Here is an 18,224-nt window from a genome sequence, read left to right as displayed (position 1 = left end):
TACCTACGCGCTTCAATTTGACAGATTAAAGGGAACTGAATGTACCGTGCGAATTCTTTCCGCACAATGTGTCCAACACAGATGCACAACATCAATGAGTGACATCATCCAGACATACGGAAGTTGAATGGGTAGAGTACATTTGTTCTGATATCAAGCAGCAATCCATTGAGGAAAATGGATATTTCACCGCAAACTGGAATGTATGAAACTTCGATTCCCATCAAAACCCCTCCAAGCAGCCTTGCAAGATATCTTGATGGGGAATTTTGGGAAACCAAAGATTCCATAAGGAATGCAATATCTCAATGCGAACTGTTTAAAACGAGCAGGTTTGTTTTCGCTGGATGCAACCTAATGTCAATGTTGTAGTCCACTATACAACTGCTAGCATCAAGATGCATATCTTAGGGTAGAATATATTTACTCACTTATATTCATTCCACAGTTATGATCTAAATTTGGATCAGAACCGAGAACTCACCGTTGATAGACTGCAATTCATTTTACAGCTGCCAGCTGTGCAACGCCAACTCAAAGATCAGGTACGATTATCAAATTAAATATATAATACGATGTAGGTAACGTTGTGTAACACGTGCATTTTCCGCACTTCTAGGTAAAGGACAAACAGAAAGAATTTTTAGCTAAGAGCTTGGTTATAACCGAACTGGTCTGCTCTGCAGATATGTCGACAGGAGTTAAGGTAAAACTTGTGTAACACAATATTCTACGTGGCTTACCACCCTACATCATTTTTTATTGCAGGGCACACATGCTGTATATTATTCAGAATTATATTGCATTTGAGCTTAAGAACAAGTCCGAAGATAGATTCTCAATTGTTGTCCATAGTTAGGGGTGGTATGTGGACTGTTTGGAGGTGCTGTCACCAACCTGGGTTGTCTTGAGCAGAAGACCAAGTGGTACCTGCCTGTTACGGTGCGTATAGATACCCCTCCCAGTCTCTCTAAGTGGTTCTTTCTCTGCTCCTAGTGATACAAAAGTCAGTGTACCCAACTATGTTCTTTGGTGGTGTGTGTATGTTTTGCAGGAACTGGAGTTCACAGGGATGTTTGCCATGACAGAGAGAGGACATGGGAGTAATGTGAGAGGAATCCTGACGGAGGCTCGCTATGACCCTTCTACACAGGTCAGCCCAGTCATTTGGATAAATAGCTGTAAAATACATTATGGAAAACCATATTTACATACACTCACAGTTGTATCTACAGTATTTTCCATTTGCCATCTATCATCATCATCATCATGTCACATCAAACAACTTAGCTTCCCTTCTCTCTCTCGCTCTCTCTCTCGCTCTCGCTCTCGCTCTCTCCAGGAGTTTATCATCCACACCCCCTGTGAAGATGCCCAGAAGATGTACATAGGGAACTCAATGAAGGGACACTACGCTTCTGTCTTCGCCCAGCTCATCATCCACGGAGAAGTCCAAGGTGGGCTTCCACCCTGTCTGTTGCTTCTATTCATTCTGTCTTTTGTTTCTGTGATACGTCCCATTTCTGTGGTGGTGGTGGTCAGCAGAGAGAGATCTGAGCTGTGGTGGTCAGCAGAGAGAGAGAGAGACCAGAGCTGTGGTGGTCAGCAGAGAGAGAGAGACCTGAGCTGTGGTGCTCAGCAGAGAGAGAGAGACCTGAGCTGTGGTGGTCAGCAGAGAGAGATCTGAGCTGTGGTGGTCAGCAGAGAGAGAGAGACCTGAGCTGTGGTGCTCAGCAGAGAGAGAGAGACCTGAGCTGTGGTGGTCAGCAGAGAGAGAGAGAGACCTGAGCTGTGGTGGTCAGCAGAGAGAGAGAGACCTGAGCTGTGGTGGTCAGCAGAGAGAGAGAGAGAGAGACCTGAGCTGTGGTGGTCAGCAGAGAGAGAGAGAGAGACCTGAGCTGTGGTGGTCAGGAGAGAGAGAGAGACCTGAGCTGTGGTGGTCAGCAGAGAGAGAGAGACCTGAGCTGTGGTGGTCAGCAGAGAGAGAAAGAGAGAGAGAGAGACCTGAGCTGTGGTGGTCAGCAGAGAGTGTGAGAGAGAGAGAGACCTGAGCTGTGGTGGTCAGCAGAGAGAGAGAGAGACGTGAGCTGTGGTGGTCAGTAGAGAGAGAGAGAGAGAGAGAGAGAGATGTGAGTTGAGTTGTGGTAATCAGCAGAGAGAGAGAGAGACATGAGCTGTGGTGTTCAGCAGAGAGAGAGAGAGAGAGAGAGAGAGAGAGAGAGAGAGAGAGAGAGAGAGAGAGAGAGAGAGAGAGAGAGAGAGAGAGAGAGAGAGAGAGAGAGGCTGAGCTGAGCTGAGCTGTGCATCTCTCCCGTCTGTGCAGGTCCTCACTGTTTCATCGTGCCGATCCGAGACAAGCACAATGTTATGTACACGGGAGTAACCGCCATCGACATGAAGCACAAAGAAGGTAGGCAGCATGGCCAGCTCTCCATGATGATGAACACCGCAATCTGAGTGTTTTGTATTTATTTTTCGCACTGTTCTCTGTGTACTTCTTTCTCAGGGCTGCATGGGGTTGACAACGGGATCCTGATCTTTGACAATGTGAGGATTCCCAGAGAGAATCTGCTCAGCAAGTAAGTCAACTGGCTTGCTGACACTGATCTGTTTCAAGAAACATACAAACAAATATGCAAAATTAGTTTAACGTCTGTAACTGGAATCCTGACAAAAGTATAAAGATATGATTTATTAGACAGTGATAGTTACATATGACAGGAAAGGCAATGGAGAGAGGGGAAGACATGCAGCCTAGGGCCCAGGACAGATTTGAACACTGCGGTAAGGCCCAAGGGCCACCAACCTTTGCATATATGTGTGTGTGTCTAGGTTTGGCAGTGTGTCAGCAGACGGCCAGTACTCCTCTCCCATTCAGAACAAGAGTCGGCGTTTTAACGCCATGTTGGCTGCCCTGACCCCTACCAGGCTGGGGCTCACGGTCCAGGCCATGACTGCCATGAAGGTGAGACCAAACTGCAAGAAAACAGCAGAAGTACATATGTCTGTGCGGATGTGATAAGAGCTTGAGTAAGACTATTTGTCTCCGACCCGTGCGGTCTGTGACAAATGAAACCACGTTCTGTAAGTCTCAGGGGACAGGAGAGGAGGGCGAAAGGAAAGGAGGTTTCATCAAGATGCAAGAAAGGGAGGAGGCCCGCGAGAGAAGCACAGACATGTTAGACAACAAGCCAAACAGGTTCGCAACTGCAGGTTCTGAGCAAATATTCTTAAGGTTTTATATATACCATAAGTACAGCATCTGATGAACCGTGTTATGATCACAGTATACAGTTATTTATCTTTAACCTTAGGCAATGCATCAAATAAGAAGACGTTTATTTTTAGAGGTATATTGCAGGGTCAATCTGGTCATTCTTCAAAAGATTTTAATATTTTTCTATTTCTAGGTAGCAGCTAGGGGGCAGTGCTGTCTCATTCTCTATATCCCCCATCACCAACAATACATAGTTATACTGCACATTAACCACTGCACTGGGATCTCCTAGGTACAGTGTACCAGTGTAGGATTGACTAGGTTTGTCCATTCAGTATTGGAAACTCACTGCTGACAGTCAGGGCTATGGTATGTTAGTTTGCCAGTCTAAGGGGGGGTCAGATGGCTGAGTGGTTAGGGAATCGGGCTAGTAATCAGAAGGTTGCCAGTTCGATTCCCGGCCGCTGAAAAAAATTACTTTGTGTCCTTTGGCAAGGCACTTCACCCTACTTGCCTCGGGGAATGTCCCTGTACTTACTGTAAGTCGCTCTGGATAAAAGCATCTTCTAAATGACAAAAAAAAATGTAATTGTGTAGTAAGTGACTGACCTGGATCCAAGCAGGACTTAGTCATTGAGTAGTCTGCTGTCCGACTGCAGAAACAAAAAAAGAGTGTCATAATCTTCGGGGATGAATGTAGTTGAGTCATGATGAGCTGTCACCAAGGAAAGACCCATGAAAACATGACTGGATTGAGGATATGGTTAATGTTTGCTGTACATGCACCTGGTTTGGTTTATCTTTGTTGCCTCTCAGTTCAAGCGTGTTATCTTGTTATACCCTGCACACAGTGGTGCAACATAGCTTTTGGACGAGGGTAAATATCCAGTAGCACTAGTTCTACCATCTGTAGCGGAGCCAAGGGAAATCAGGGAAGGGCAACCTTACAGCAGTTGATGTCCCCTGTTGACTTAATCGCTGTGAACCCTCCCTCTGTTTTTCTTTGTACCCACATACCCTCTCTGCCCACTCCCTTCCTTCCTTCCTTCCACAGCTGGGTCTCGTCATTGCAGTCCGATACAGCCACAGGTACATTGCAGCCTCACCTCTTCCACACAAAGACATGTACTCCACAATGTGCCTCCATGTCCATGCGCTGGTATCTACATAGATCACATAATCTTTTAAGGATCCCCGTCCTACAGTGTTCGGGCGACATCCCTTAGAAATCTTTATGAGGGTTTCTAGAGAGATTCGGTCTTTCCACCCAGACGTGACATGTGTTGTTTGACTTGACAACACCCCCCTCCCTCCATTTCTCCCTCTCCCCCACACTCGCTCAGAGGGAGTTTCTTGTTGTTCGACCGCATCTGCTCTGTTCCTGTGTACATCCTTTCGTGTGTGTTTGTGTGTTCCGCTGAAGTTTCCATTGCGGGGGCGAGAGCGTAGGAGGGGGGAGAGCCAGAGGGGGAGGAAGGATGGGTTCTCTGTGGTTGGCATCCCCGAGCAGAATCACCCCAGAGAGAGATGCAAAGATGGAGGGAGAGATCATACCTTCTGCTCAGTGGCCTGATTCCTGTCCTCTGTAAAGACTGCGCCCTGTCTACAGGGGTCATTCTGTACAACACACTTCAGCAAACTTTCACTGAGTAGTGGGCAATATTTTCCAACCCATCTACCCCTGACACACACACACACACACACTGATACACACACACACACCAGGCACCTGTGTTTCTGGTTAGATCCACTCACAGATAGCGTTTGTAGTGCTTCCACAGCAGCAGGTGCACTGCGCACATGTTTGTGACCACATCAGCGCAGAGATGCTGAAGTACAATACACACCCAAACATACTGTACACACACACACACACACGTGTTCCCGCTCTCGTGCTTACACAAACACATGTCTTCTCTTCTACCATGTTTGCTCTTTTATACCCCCGCAGTCGTCGTCAGTTTGGGCCTAAGGACAAGGACGAGGTGAAGATCATTGAACATCAGACCCAGTACGTTCGTCTGATGCCTCACCTGGCAGCTGCTCTGGCACTCACCTTCACCACCAGGTAACTCAGCCTCTACAGGGGAATACAGCCTCTACAGGTAACTCAGCCTCTACAGGGGAATACAGCCTCTACAGGGGAATACAGCCTCTACAGGGGAATACAGCCTCTACAGGGGAATACAGCCTCTACAGGAGAATACAGCCTCTACAGGGGAATACAGCCTCTACAGGGTAACACAGCCACTACAGCCTCCACATGGTAACACAGTCTCTACAGGGTAACACTTGGTCTCGACGTGGTAACACATACAGCTGTAGCAGGGGACATCTTTTCTGCACAAGAAAAGGAAACCCTGTAACAGCCCCCTGTGTCTCATCACCAGGGTGGGCCATGTCACGTGTCTTGCTCTCCACTAGAGGGTGCTGTCTCCTTAATGCACCTGTTCAAGAGAATGTGCGCGTGTGTGTCTTTCTCAGGTATGCCGCGAGGATGATGGACCAGGCGCTGTGTGAGGGAGAGGATCTGGAGAGCAGACGCTCCCTTCAGGCCCTGGTAGCTGGACTCAAGGCCTACAGCACCTGGGGGAACCTGGCCTGCCTGCAGGAGTGCCGCGAGTGTACCGGGGGCATGGTGTGTGTGTGTGTATTTGTGAGTGATAGGGAGATGAGTTTATATACGGTGTGCCGAAAACCCATCCCTCCAGAACATAGTTATTTGTAAATAGCTAAATATGTGTATTCAGGTGCGGGTGATGCAAGCCTATGTCTGGAAACTACAGCACAGTACCTCTGTACTTGTATGTGTGTGTGTGTGTGTGTGTCAGAGCTTTCAGTCTGCACGTGTTGCTGTTAGTAAGCCCTGACATTTGCCTGTTGGTCTCTTTGCTGAAAGAAAGCAAGTGTACTAGTGGAGGCTCGCATCACAGAATTTGTACAAGTGTAACAAGATAGATGTTTTAAGGAAATGTGGAGTGTCCTGGTGGCTCACTGGCTCACTGGGTAGAGCACCTACCACTGAGGCTAAGGCCATAAGGCAGGGGCTGGGGTTTGATTCGGGCCTGGGCCATTTCCTGCATGTCTTCTCTTTCTCACCCTGATTTCTAGTCTCTTTTCAACAAGCTCTGGATATGTTTTTTTTTAAGGAAATGTTAACGTAGAGACAACTTAGAGACCATGGACTGCAGGCCGTATCGTTGTGTCCTAAGGCTGTGTGTTCTCCTCCGTGCAGGGCTTCATGATGGAGAACCGGATCCCGGGTCTGAAATGTGACTCGGACGTGTTTGTCACTTTCGAAGGGGACAACGTTGTCATGCTGCAGGTGCGCCAGCCAGTCCACAGTGGACCCTTATCCTACAACATGAACTGCACTGTGTTGGGCTTTTTAAAGCAGGATATCTGACTCATCTTGACATGGCTGTCTTTGTTTGTCATTCAACTTTTAAAAGCCACTTTGGTCAAACCGTGACCCATAGGGAACAGACAGTGGCTCGGGGCCAAACCAGACTCTCAGACTTGGCTCTTCTGCATCGAAACGGATCGAAATAACCCGCAAAATGTTTGGAAAGATTAAGATCAGAATGCAATTCTATAGTGAAAGAGCCTCTTTAGTTTAAGAAGGGGTGTGTGTATGCACAGAAGGAACCGTCTCCATTAGATTACGCGTAACTTGTTTTTCTCTCAGAGCTGGAGATGGAGTAACACCCCCTAATTGGGATGTACTGTAGTGGGAAAATTCCCTCTTTTGGATGTGCTGTTGTGTGCCAACCATACAATATGTTAGGATCTTCGAATTCAGTTTGACATCTAATCTGAAGTGAACCCTGACACGTCTGAGGCGTACCTGTTACCTATGACCTCTGGCCTGTGCCGTGTGTGTGTGTGTGCGCGCGCAGGTGGTTGTGCGGGAGCTGATGTCCCAGTACACCAGACAGATGTCGGGCAACATGCTGGGCAGGCTCATCAGTACCTGGTCCGGCTCAGTCTCCGACAGCCTCAGAACCAGGTAACCAGCCAAGCACCTGGTTAGGTGGATCAAGCGATGGTAAAATGCCAATCTCATTCTAGACCCCCCTCCAAAGACCCTCCACCCACACCTAGTTAGCAGCACTATTGAAGCAGATTCACTACGTTTTAAAGTATATCTTTTGAAGCCCTCCCGGATCCAGAGAATGCCCCTCCCAGTATCCAGGCTGTGCGTGTCTTTCACTAACTGATTACCTTGACATGTCGCTCTGCTTCTCAGATGTCCATAAATAAACCATCTGCACACAAATCCCTCTCATTGTCTGTCCCATGAACCCAAAGACGCCCAATCACGCCTCATGTCTCACACACCAGAGCATTCATTATATTCAGAGGTTCTATATTTAGATTATATTTAGATATTGTCTGCCGTCATTAATCACATGTAGCATGGCCATCAAGTCATCTGAGTGGTCCCAGTCTCCCTGAATAGACCAGTGTGACATTATGTATTATTACATTGTGTATTGTGTGATGGTTGTTCACCCTGCCTCTCTTCAGCATCCTGGCGTTCAGTGTGGACAAGGTGAGCGACCTGAGCTTCCTGCTCAAGGCTCTGGAGTACAGGCAGAGGGTCCTCCAGCGCAGCCTGGCCGCCAGACTCTACACCAAGGTCAGGCCGAGTGTATACAAGTCCACAGGTTGGAAAGGTGTCCAACCTCTCAGAAAGTCTTTATATAGTCCAATAAGTCTTTATAGATTCTAATAAGATAGTAATGATGTTTAATTATGTCTAATAAAGTTTTTATGGATTCTGATAAGGCCTTTTATTTGTTTTTTTATTTATTAAGTTTTTAGTAGGTGTTTATGGAGTCTTTTGTTTATAAAGCTCTCCCTCGCCGTTGTTCCATTCAGGTGGAAAGAAACAAAGAGCCCTTTTTCGACGCTTGGAACTCCTGCCTGCACCATGTGACCTGCCTGGCTATGGCTCATATACACAGAGGTGGGTGGAGCTAGATATTGATGGCCCCTCCCCCTCATCCTGACCCTTAATGTAGGAGCTGCAAAGGTTGACTTACGTCAGATGAAAACCGCGGAGTTAAAATCTTGAGCACCCCTTGTTTGGTCATGGTTTGACACAATGCTTCATGTCCACCTCAACATTAGGACATATCGAGATCATTCGTGTCTGCGGATTTGTTGAGATGTAACCCTCACCTTGAGCAATCAGCTTGTTAGAATCCTAATGCCTGACCTTAGGAAGATCACCTAACTCAGTTACGCTGCATGGTTCCCTCTGTGCAGCAGGTACACGTTTCCCTGTGTGCAGCAGGTACACGTTTCCCTGTGTGCAGCAGGTACATGTTTCCCTGTGTGCAGCAGGTACATGTTTCCCTGTGTGCAGCAGGTACATGTTTCCCTGTGTGCAGCAGGTACATGTTTCCCTGTGTGCAGCAGGTACATGTTTCCCTGTGTGCAGCAGGTACACGTTTCCCTGTGTGCAGCAGGTACATGTTTCCCTGTGTGCAGCAGGTACACGTTTCCCTGTGTGCAGCAGGTACATGTTTCCCTGTGTGCAGCAGGTACACGTTTCCCTGTGTGCAGCAGGTACATGTTTCCCTGTGTGCAGCAGGTACACGTTTCCCTGTGTGCAGCAGGTACATGTTTCCCTGTGTGCAGCAGGTACACGTTTCCCTGTGTGCAGCAGGTACATGTTTCCCTGTGTGCAGCAGGTACACGTTTCCCTGTGTGCAGCAGGTACATGTTTCCCTGTGTGCAGCAGGTACACGTTTCCCTCTGTGCAGCAGGTACATGTTTCCCTGTGTGCAGCAGGTACATGTTTCCCTGTGTGCAGCAGGTACATGTTTCCCTGTGTGCAGCAGGTACATGTTTCCCTGTGTGCAGCAGGTACACGTTTCCCTGTGTGCAGCAGGTACACGTTTCCCTGTGTGCAGCAGGTACATGTTTCCCTGTGTGCAGCAGGTACATGTTTCCCTGTGTGCAGCAGGTACACGTTTCCCTGTGTGCAGCAGGTACATGTTTCCCTGTGTGCAGCAGGTACATGTTTCCCTGTGTGCAGCAGGTACATGTTTCCCTGTGTGCAGCAGGTACATGTTTCCCTGTGTGCAGCAGGTACATGTTTCCCTGTGTGCAGCAGGTACACGTTTCCCTGTGTGCAGCAGGTACATGTTTCCCTGTGTGCAGCAGGTACATGTTTCCCTGTGTGCAGCAGGTACACGTTTCCCTGTGTGCAGCAGGTACACGTTTCCCTGTGTGCAGCAGGTACACGTTTCCCTGTGTGCAGCAGGTACATGTTTCCCTGTGTGCAGCAGGTACACGTTTCCCTGTGTGCAGCAGGTACATGTTTCCCTGTGTGCAGCAGGTACACGTTTCCCTGTGTGCAGCAGGTACATGTTTCCCTGTGTGCAGCAGGTACACGTTTCCCTGTGTGCAGCAGGTACATGTTTCCCTGTGTGCAGCAGGTACATGTTTCCCTGTGTGCAGCAGGTACACGTTTCCCTGTGTGCAGCAGGTACACGTTTCCCTGTGTGCAGCAGGTACACGTTTCCCTGTGTGCAGCAGGTACATGTTTCCCTGTGTGCAGCAGGTACATGTTTCCCTGTGTGCAGCAGGTACACGTTTCCCTGTGTGCTGGCTGCAGTCTCCTAGTCACTGTGGCATGAGCTCTGCAAGCTCCCACCCACACTCTGCTGCACATGTGGCTTGACATTTGTACCTTTTCTTAACTTTTATCTAAGTTTAGAGCACTCATATATATCAATTTAAACTTTTACATTTGGTGTGCATTGTTAATTCGCAAAAACGAAATGTTTTCATGGCAAACTGTGTTAGTGTTTTGCTTTTGGTGTTATATGATTTGTGTTAAGAGACCAGTGGGGCAATGTAAAGACGCTCCTCAAGAAGACCATAACCTTTCAATTTTCTCACTTGACTCCCACATATGCTAACACACACTCATAGACACACATACAGACATAGACTTTAACCAGCCATAAAGTACCCTAGAACACCAGGGCCTGTGATGTTTGTCAGATAAGAGAGTGACTGGGCGCAGACTAACACTTTGAGGCTGCCACAGTGTGAAAAACTGTAGTTGAAATAGTCAAACCTCAAACCCATTGTGTGTAAATCCATTTTGTCTTTTTGATTCTGTCCAGCAGTCATTTCTCTTTAAGGTGCTGATTGAAAGACTAGAACTGTCTTACACATTTTTGTAATCTGTTGAATAATTGTATTTAAATGTGTTTATTGAATGCGTAATGTTAAAAAAATATAGTTTTAATTACACTCTGTATGGAGGTGGAGAGTGGGAGGTGGTTGCAGTACTATAGCTGTTAGTGTAGTGCCCTGTTACATTGACTGCTGATAACAACTTTGTTTTTCAGCTACTGTGTTTTTCTCTTTTTTTGATGTTCTTAGTAACCTTGGAGCAGTTTGCACTGGCCATTCAAGAGTGCCCAGTTGAGGAGGACCGCACCCTGTTAACGAAGGTGCGTGTGTGTGTCTGTGTGTGTGTGTGTGTGTGTATGTTAAAAACAAGTTTTCCACTCTTCTACTATCTCTCACCCCTGAATAGGAAACCATCACTGTCTCATTTTGAGTCATCAGCCAAGCTCCTATGGAAAGTTCTCAGAATCTGAGACAACGTGAAGCATTGTGATCTTTTTAAGCTCGTGGGAGCCCGAGTGAACATTCTTTGAAGACACTTTTTAACAAGATATCGTCACCTCTTATTAGAGAGGCTAACTTAGTGGTGGGTTAAGAAATAGCATCAAAGAAGCCGTGGAGACCAAACACTGTGGTGAATATTACATCATTTAATGGAGATGCATCATCAATGTGAGCCATGTGGCTGCCCATGTCTCTGCCTAGTTCCTCCTTCCTGCTGACACCCCACCACCCACCAACCCATACCTGCCTGTTCTGTTGTGCAGACTCAGACAGCCTGCCTGTGTATGTGTCCCCAATCAGGGTATGCACCCCCTCTACCTCCCCTCATCTACAGTTAGGTCCATAAATATTTGGACATTGACACAATTTTCATCATTTTGGCTCTGTATACCACCACAATGGATTTGAAATGAAACAATCAAGATGTGCTTTAAGTGCAGACTTTCAGCTTTAATTTCAGGGTATTTACATCCAAATCAGGTGAACGGTGTAGGAATTACAATACATTTTATATGTGGCCCCCCCCTTTTTAAGGGACCAAAAGTAATTGGACAAACTAACATAATCATAAATCTAATTGTCACTTTTAATACTTGGTTGCAAATCCTTTGCAGTCAATGACAGCCTGAAGTCTGGAACCCATAGACATCACCAGACGCTGGGTTTCGTCCCTGGTGATGCTCTGCCAGGCCTCTACTGCAACTGTCTTCAGTTCCTGCTTGTTCTTGGGGCATTTTCCCTTCAGTTTTGTCTTTAGCAAGTGAAATGCATGCTCAATTGGATTTAGGTCAGGTGATTGACTTGGCCATTGCAGAACATTCCACTTCTTTGCCTTAAAAAAACTCTTTGGTTGCTTTCGCAGTATGCTTCGGGTCATTGTCCATCTGCACTGTGAAGCGCCGTCCTATGAGTTCTGAAGCATTTGGCTGAATCTGAGCAGATAATATTGCCAGAAACACTTCAGAATTCATCCTACTGCTTTTGTCAGCAGTCACATCATCGATAAATACAAGGGAACCAGTTCCATTGGCAGCCATACATGCCCATGCCATAACACTACCTCCACCATGCTTCACTGATGAGGTGGTATGCTTTGGATCATGAGCAGTTCCTTCCCTTCTCCATACTCTTCTCTTCCCATCATTCAGGTACAAGTTGATCTTGGTCTCATCTGTCCATAGGATGTTGTTCCAGAACTGTACAGGGTCTTTTAGATGTTTTTTGGCAAACTCTAATCTGGTCTTCCTGTTTTTGAGACTCACCAATGGTTTACATCTTGTGGTGAACCCTCTGTATTTACTCTGGTGAAGTCTTCTCTTAATTTTTGACTTTGACACAGATACGCCTACCTCCTGGAGAGTGTTCTTGATCTGGCCAACTGTTGTGAAGGGGTTTTTCTTCACCAGGGAAAGAATTCTTCTGTCATCCACCACAGTTGTTTTCCGTGGTCTTCTGGGTCTTTTGGTGTTGCTGAGCTCACCAGTGCGTTCTTTCTTTATAAGAATGTACCAAACAGTTGATTGAGCCACACCTAATGTTTTTGCTATCTCTCTGATAGGTTTGTTTTGATTTTTCAGCCTAACGATGGCTTGCTTCACTGATGGTGACAGCTCTTTGGACTTCATATTGAGAGTTGACAGCAACAGATTCCAAACACAAATACCATACTTGAAATGAACTCTAGACCTTTTATCTGCTCCTTGTCAATGAAATAACGAACTCCCATGAGGGAATAACATACACCTGGCCATGGAACAGCTGAGCAGCCAATTGTCCAATTACTTTTGGTCCCTTAAAAAGGGGGGGGCCACATATAAAATGTATTGTAATTCCTACACCGTTCACCTGATTTGGATGTAAATACCCTGAAATTAAAGCTGAAAGTCTGCACTTAAAGCACATCTTGATTGTTTCATTTCAAATCCATTGTGGTGGTATACAGAGCCAAAATGATGAAAATTGTGTCAATGTCCAAATATTTATGGACCTAACTGTATCTGGAGAAAGGGCTGATGGGTGACAAATAACTCATTACCCTTCCATCGAGGGGGAAACACCTTCTGTTCATGGGACTGCGTTTCCCTTTCCTGTCATCTACTGTACCGCGTCTTAAAATAATCACTGTGCATGCGGCATAGGCTGCATGTGAACTCAGGGAAGCGAGCAGTGCTCGGTTTCATGTTAGGTTTCAACGTTTTGTACGTGAGCCAGTCGTTACGGATTCGAAACAGGCGTTTTGTGACTGCTACTGTACAGTTAGTCCACGCGTGTGAAGAATTCCAGTCATCCTTCTGACATGACTGACGAATTTCGATGCTGGGGATCCATCCAATCCCATGTCAGATCCTCTCTCACATGGCGTGTGATAGGCAGAGCTGTAACCCAGGCCAAACCTATAAAAAGAGTCTCCTGCCAGGATGGTAGAATCTGATAAGAGTCTTAATAACCTGGTGTGGATCAGGGTCTATTCTTACCTCTAGCTCATTCCCACATTAGCCACTTTGCATAAGAGGAACAGAGAGGGAGTAGACTTCCGGGTTCTAGGCAGACAACCAGCAGAGTCAGCAGGATGGGTCAAAAGCCACCGCCATGTTTAACCAGAAGGTACATAACACTTGAGCACACACACACACTCACACAGATGAGCACTTGCGTAAACACAGCACCACACACTTTGCCAGTGCTGTAGGTGCATTTCCTCTCACACAAACAAGCACAATCACAGTGCACACACACCTTGTCAGAAGTCATGTTGTTTGTCTCCCAGTGGAGACCTGCGAGGCCCCTCTCTCTATTTTCCACAACACTCTTTTCTTTGATCTCCTGTGACAGTTATTTGTCAGACACATTGATGTGTACACACACACATGCACACGCACGCGCACACTATCACCTCTGAAGAAACCATGTATTAGACCACCGGTCTATAATTTTCCATTTCCTTTGTGTTCTTTAGTCTACACACTATCAGTTATGACCTGACAACAGCAACCATGTTGTTCAAACACATTTACCAGGTCCTGTTCCGATAACAAGCTTTTTCACTTGGTGAACTGCTGTAATGTAAATCATGGAGAAGGATTCATGTAAATCATGTAGAACCACAGGTAAAACAAACTGCCACTGTTTTGTTACAAAACAACTATCCTACACTGTCTCTTCCTTACAATGAGGACCATAGGTTTCTGTTCTCTTCCACCTGATTTCTATGGCGATGTTTGATAGAGTTTGTGTTGTGTGTGTTTGTGTATGTGTGTGTGTTACTAGTTCTGTCTGCTTCACGGGACAAGCCTGGTGTTCCAGGAGAGAGCCTGGTACCTGGAGCACCACTACCTAACCCCTGCCACCAGCCGACAGATACGCAGCCAGGTAGGACACACAAACACACACAAGTACGTGAATGCACAGTGAAATATTTAGAAATTCAATCTCCACTACATCGACGTGTAGTCTGTTACGTTCTGTTCTGAAATAGATTTCCTAAACGGCTGTTCCATGTTACTGTGAAGATTACATTATTTGACATGATTCATTATATTGATATTTTCTACCCCACAATTGACCCCAAAAAAGACTTGTAAAACAGTCCTGGATTTCTAATGGACATCTGTATTGATCATGTAGCCATCACGGATTGAGTTATAATAAATCTTCAATAAATACTTGTTATTCTCGCCTTATGATGAACACTGTGCCAGTGTAATACCAAGTTGTACCAAAAGTGTTGGTCGTGTGATTTGCCTAGGGACAGTTGTGTTTACCAGACAGGGCTGAACATCAGTGTCCAACATTTCAGCTTTGCGGTCTTAAAAGAGCAGGAGAGGGTGGGGAAGAGAGGACAGGAGGAGGAGTGGGAGAGACAGAGTAGAGAGAGTTGGTTAAAAAACAGGAGCAGGATTTTGCTTATCGCCACACGCGTGGCCTGATCTCAGTAGTGTGATCAGGCCATGCAAATCACGTTTGGCCCACCCAGACTATCAAGAGACCGAGAGGGAAAGAGACTAGCCTAGACTGAAACTGCAGGACAGTCCCCTGATACCGTACTGTAATATATACATATGTCTCTATTACCACACGCAAATCGACTCCATTACTTGCAAGACTATTGTCATTGTAATAATTGAGTTGGTAAATTGTGGTTTTGTTATTTCTGTGAAAGTGGTGTGTGTAAGTAATCTTGTTCTCCATGAGGGGGCAGTGAGGGCAGGGGGCAGCTGTTGAGGGGATGGACAGGGAGACAGAGCTGTCATGTGTGTGTGAACTTCCCAGCAGGGATCCTCGTTTCCAGAGTCACAGTGCAGCTGTGGACACAGGCTCTCGTTCCCCAGGTCAATATTGGCCCACTGGGGGAGGCATGGTCCACTGCATGGGAATCTGGACAATGGGCATTTGCCATCAATGGCCAGTTGTCAGTAACTGTCACATGGATATTGATGCATGCGTTCAGGAAGCAAGCTCACACACACACACACACACATACACACATGAGACTTGTTGGTGAGATTTGTTCTGATTCTTATATTAGGGAAGAGAGTTTTTAGACACCGGGATATCTGCTGTTTCTGGTGTATTCTGGGCTTACAGCCTGCATTGGGTCAACAAAGTAACAACTGATAGAGGTGTCAGATCTTCAATACAGCCCTTCCAAACCTTGCTGCTTCCACAGACTTGTAGTTCAGCCATTGTGAAAATGAATTCAGGAGTGATTGATGCAGAAGCCAAACTGTTAAAGTAGGTTGAATGGAGAATACAGTTCAGATATTAACATAACCTTCCACAAATGTATTCAGATTCTGTCTTTCCACCCACCAAGGTGTGAGCTCTTCCTCCACCATGGGATGTGCAAAATGTAAAAATATAAAACTTACTGAAAATGGCAGTATTATGGAGTTGTATTATTGACCCCTATCAATAACTAATATTTATAGCAGAGTAGTTATAGCGAGAGAGAAGAAAACGCCCTGTTCTGAAAGTTATTGAATTTGTCACAATCAGCTGCTGATATGGAAACTGTAGTTCTCCTCAGGGTCCAGCAGATGGCATCTTATTGGAATCCCACGTGGACTATAACCATATTTACACCGCATTTGTTTGTTAACATTCAGACTGTGGTCAGTAGGAGTTGGCAGCATTACTCATTGTTTCCAGACCTTTGGTTTTAATGGGCATCTTAAAATCACAGGAGGGTTCAGAATGCCCTGTCTGTAAATTGTGACTGTGATATCATGAACCCTCCCCAGAGTGGTAGAGTGGGACTAGAGTTCCTGCAGGAGCTTGTTAGATTAAATTACAACACATAAAACTGACTCATCAATTGTATGGGGCTGAGGGTCAACTGAGAACGGGCATGTTTCTCAACATCAATCTGTCAGTGTGAGGGAGAAAGACCTCAAAATACAATTAATTTTTTTAAAGGATAGAAAGGCTGGCTATACCATTAGAACACAGACTATTTAAAATATGGGAATTCCCAATAAGTCATGTTTTGTTGTAAGTACTTTGTATTTTACAATCCTTCCAGCAGCCAGATATTTCCCACGCTTGTCTTTATTGTTGCATATTGATTCTGTATAAGTGTTATTGATTAGCACCCTAATGTGCGCCTGCGCAATTGCTTCCTCCCCCAGCTGCTGGACCTATGCAGGCTGGTGAAGGACGAGGCCCTGAAGGTGGTGTCTGACTTCAACATCCCCTCCTCCTGCATCCAGGCTCCCATCGCCGGGGTGGCGAATCCCAGAGCCCCGTGGGCCTTCTACTCTCAGCCCCCCGACCCCAGCACAGCCCACTCTGCTGGGCCACACTGCACATCCAAGCACAAGACTGTCTCCAAGTTGTGAAGGTCACCAAAGCACACTTGATTTATAGAACTTCCAAATTCAACCAGAACCCCACCTGCTAAAATCAATAACCCGAGTATAGAAATGAAGTTTAAATCTATTGGGTGTAATATTGTTGTTGACCCAGCTCTAGACCACTGGAGCTTTAACACTCACAACACTCAATGTTGATTCAGCCAGCCTCAAGTTATAGATGAGATATACTTATACTACCCAGGTGTAGTACAGTTTGTGTTCATTTCCAGATGCATTCAGCATGTCATTTGTGCCAATATATCTTACATTCAAAGTGTTTGCCTTTGAACATCTAGAATGTTGATAGACACCACCACAGTGGCTTAAAAAATATCTGTATACAGGCAGTGACACCGGGGATCTGACTCAATGTTTGTAATAGTGCTGGGGTTTTTCATGGGAGTTTCGCCTCATAAAATTGAGGGTTTTAGGTTGGTTTAGGTGTATGTCAGTGTAGTTCTACAGGATCTGTGAAATCCTCATTGACATTTGAATAGCCCTTTTTACTAGCAATACATTTCTGTGCTAACATGACCTATAAACAGGACCATTTACTGTATAGCCAGACTGAGACATTGTGTAGTGTGAGTAGCCACTCAAATGACCGAGATTTGCAGATTCCCTGGATTTCATACTTCTTGTGCAATAAGTGAGCTAAACGTGGGTTAAAAGATCCTGAGTAAGTGCTGCCATAGAAACACAAACTGGAAGCCTCATTGTCTGTGTGACTTCAGACACCTGTTTAGAAACAGACTGGGGGTGGATGGTAACAGCCGACAAACCAGACGTTTGACTAGCATGTGGGCTGACACTTGCAGACTCTCACCGCTGTACTGTAGGTTGATACCTGAAGGATGATTTTATTTGGCCTGCTTGATTCTTTAGTGGTCAGTATTTGCATGTTGACAGAAATGTGTTTCATCTAAAACTACAACTAGAACCATATTCAGATATGGATCTCTGCTGTGTCCTTATCACACTGATGTGTGTGTAAGCTAAAACACATACACACACATACACAGATGCACAGACAAGCCTTATAAAATATATATATTTTACAATAAGCTACCCCCTGCCAACAACTTTATCTGTTTGTTGAAAACCAAATAGATCTTGAACGATGTTTGATTAAGAATGTTAATGACACTTTATATTTATAATATATTGTATAGGCATATTTTATCAATTATACTGCTCTTCGTTCAAAACATTATTTGTGCCAATATGGACATATCTGGGCTTAACTGTAGTTTTGATTCCAATAATGGAATATTGACCGACTCCTTTGATAAGAAAATGCCTCTTCTTCTTTACTGTATTTCCTTTCTCTACTAACTTTAGCTTGTTTAGTCATTTAAAAAGTAATTTCAAAAATCTGTTTTTCAATCATGGCAAAATCAGAAGTCTTAGTTTTGTTTGCCATATTGCTAAAAAACTGTAATTGTGTACTGTTCTTAATAAATTCTTTTTTGGTAGCCTGTGATTTATAATGC

General features: G+C 45.4%; 1 protein-coding gene across 1 annotated transcript; it reads left to right on the top strand.

The window, feature by feature from the left end:
• Window positions 1-73: 73 nt before the first annotated feature.
• On the top strand, window positions 74-18,214 carry acoxl (acyl-CoA oxidase-like). The gene is made up of 19 exons (XM_062464160.1): window positions 74-332; window positions 449-545; window positions 620-706; window positions 856-942; window positions 1,055-1,153; window positions 1,343-1,457; window positions 2,324-2,410; window positions 2,507-2,579; window positions 2,833-2,965; window positions 4,272-4,306; window positions 5,169-5,285; window positions 5,702-5,855; window positions 6,453-6,542; window positions 7,117-7,226; window positions 7,748-7,859; window positions 8,102-8,189; window positions 10,628-10,698; window positions 14,147-14,248; window positions 16,507-18,214. Exons 1-19 carry the CDS (start codon window positions 178-180, stop codon window positions 16,714-16,716), a joined length of 2,022 nt encoding a protein of 673 aa, XP_062320144.1. The 5' UTR covers window positions 74-177; the 3' UTR covers window positions 16,717-18,214.
• Window positions 18,215-18,224: the final 10 nt, after the last annotated feature.

The sequence above is a fragment of the Osmerus eperlanus genome, chromosome 6 (assembly GCF_963692335.1).
Source record: "Osmerus eperlanus chromosome 6, fOsmEpe2.1, whole genome shotgun sequence".
Lineage (NCBI taxonomy): Eukaryota > Metazoa > Chordata > Actinopteri > Osmeriformes > Osmeridae > Osmerus > Osmerus eperlanus.
The sequence above is the reverse complement of the archived record's forward strand: the minus strand, read 5'-3'. Positions and strand labels throughout refer to the sequence as shown.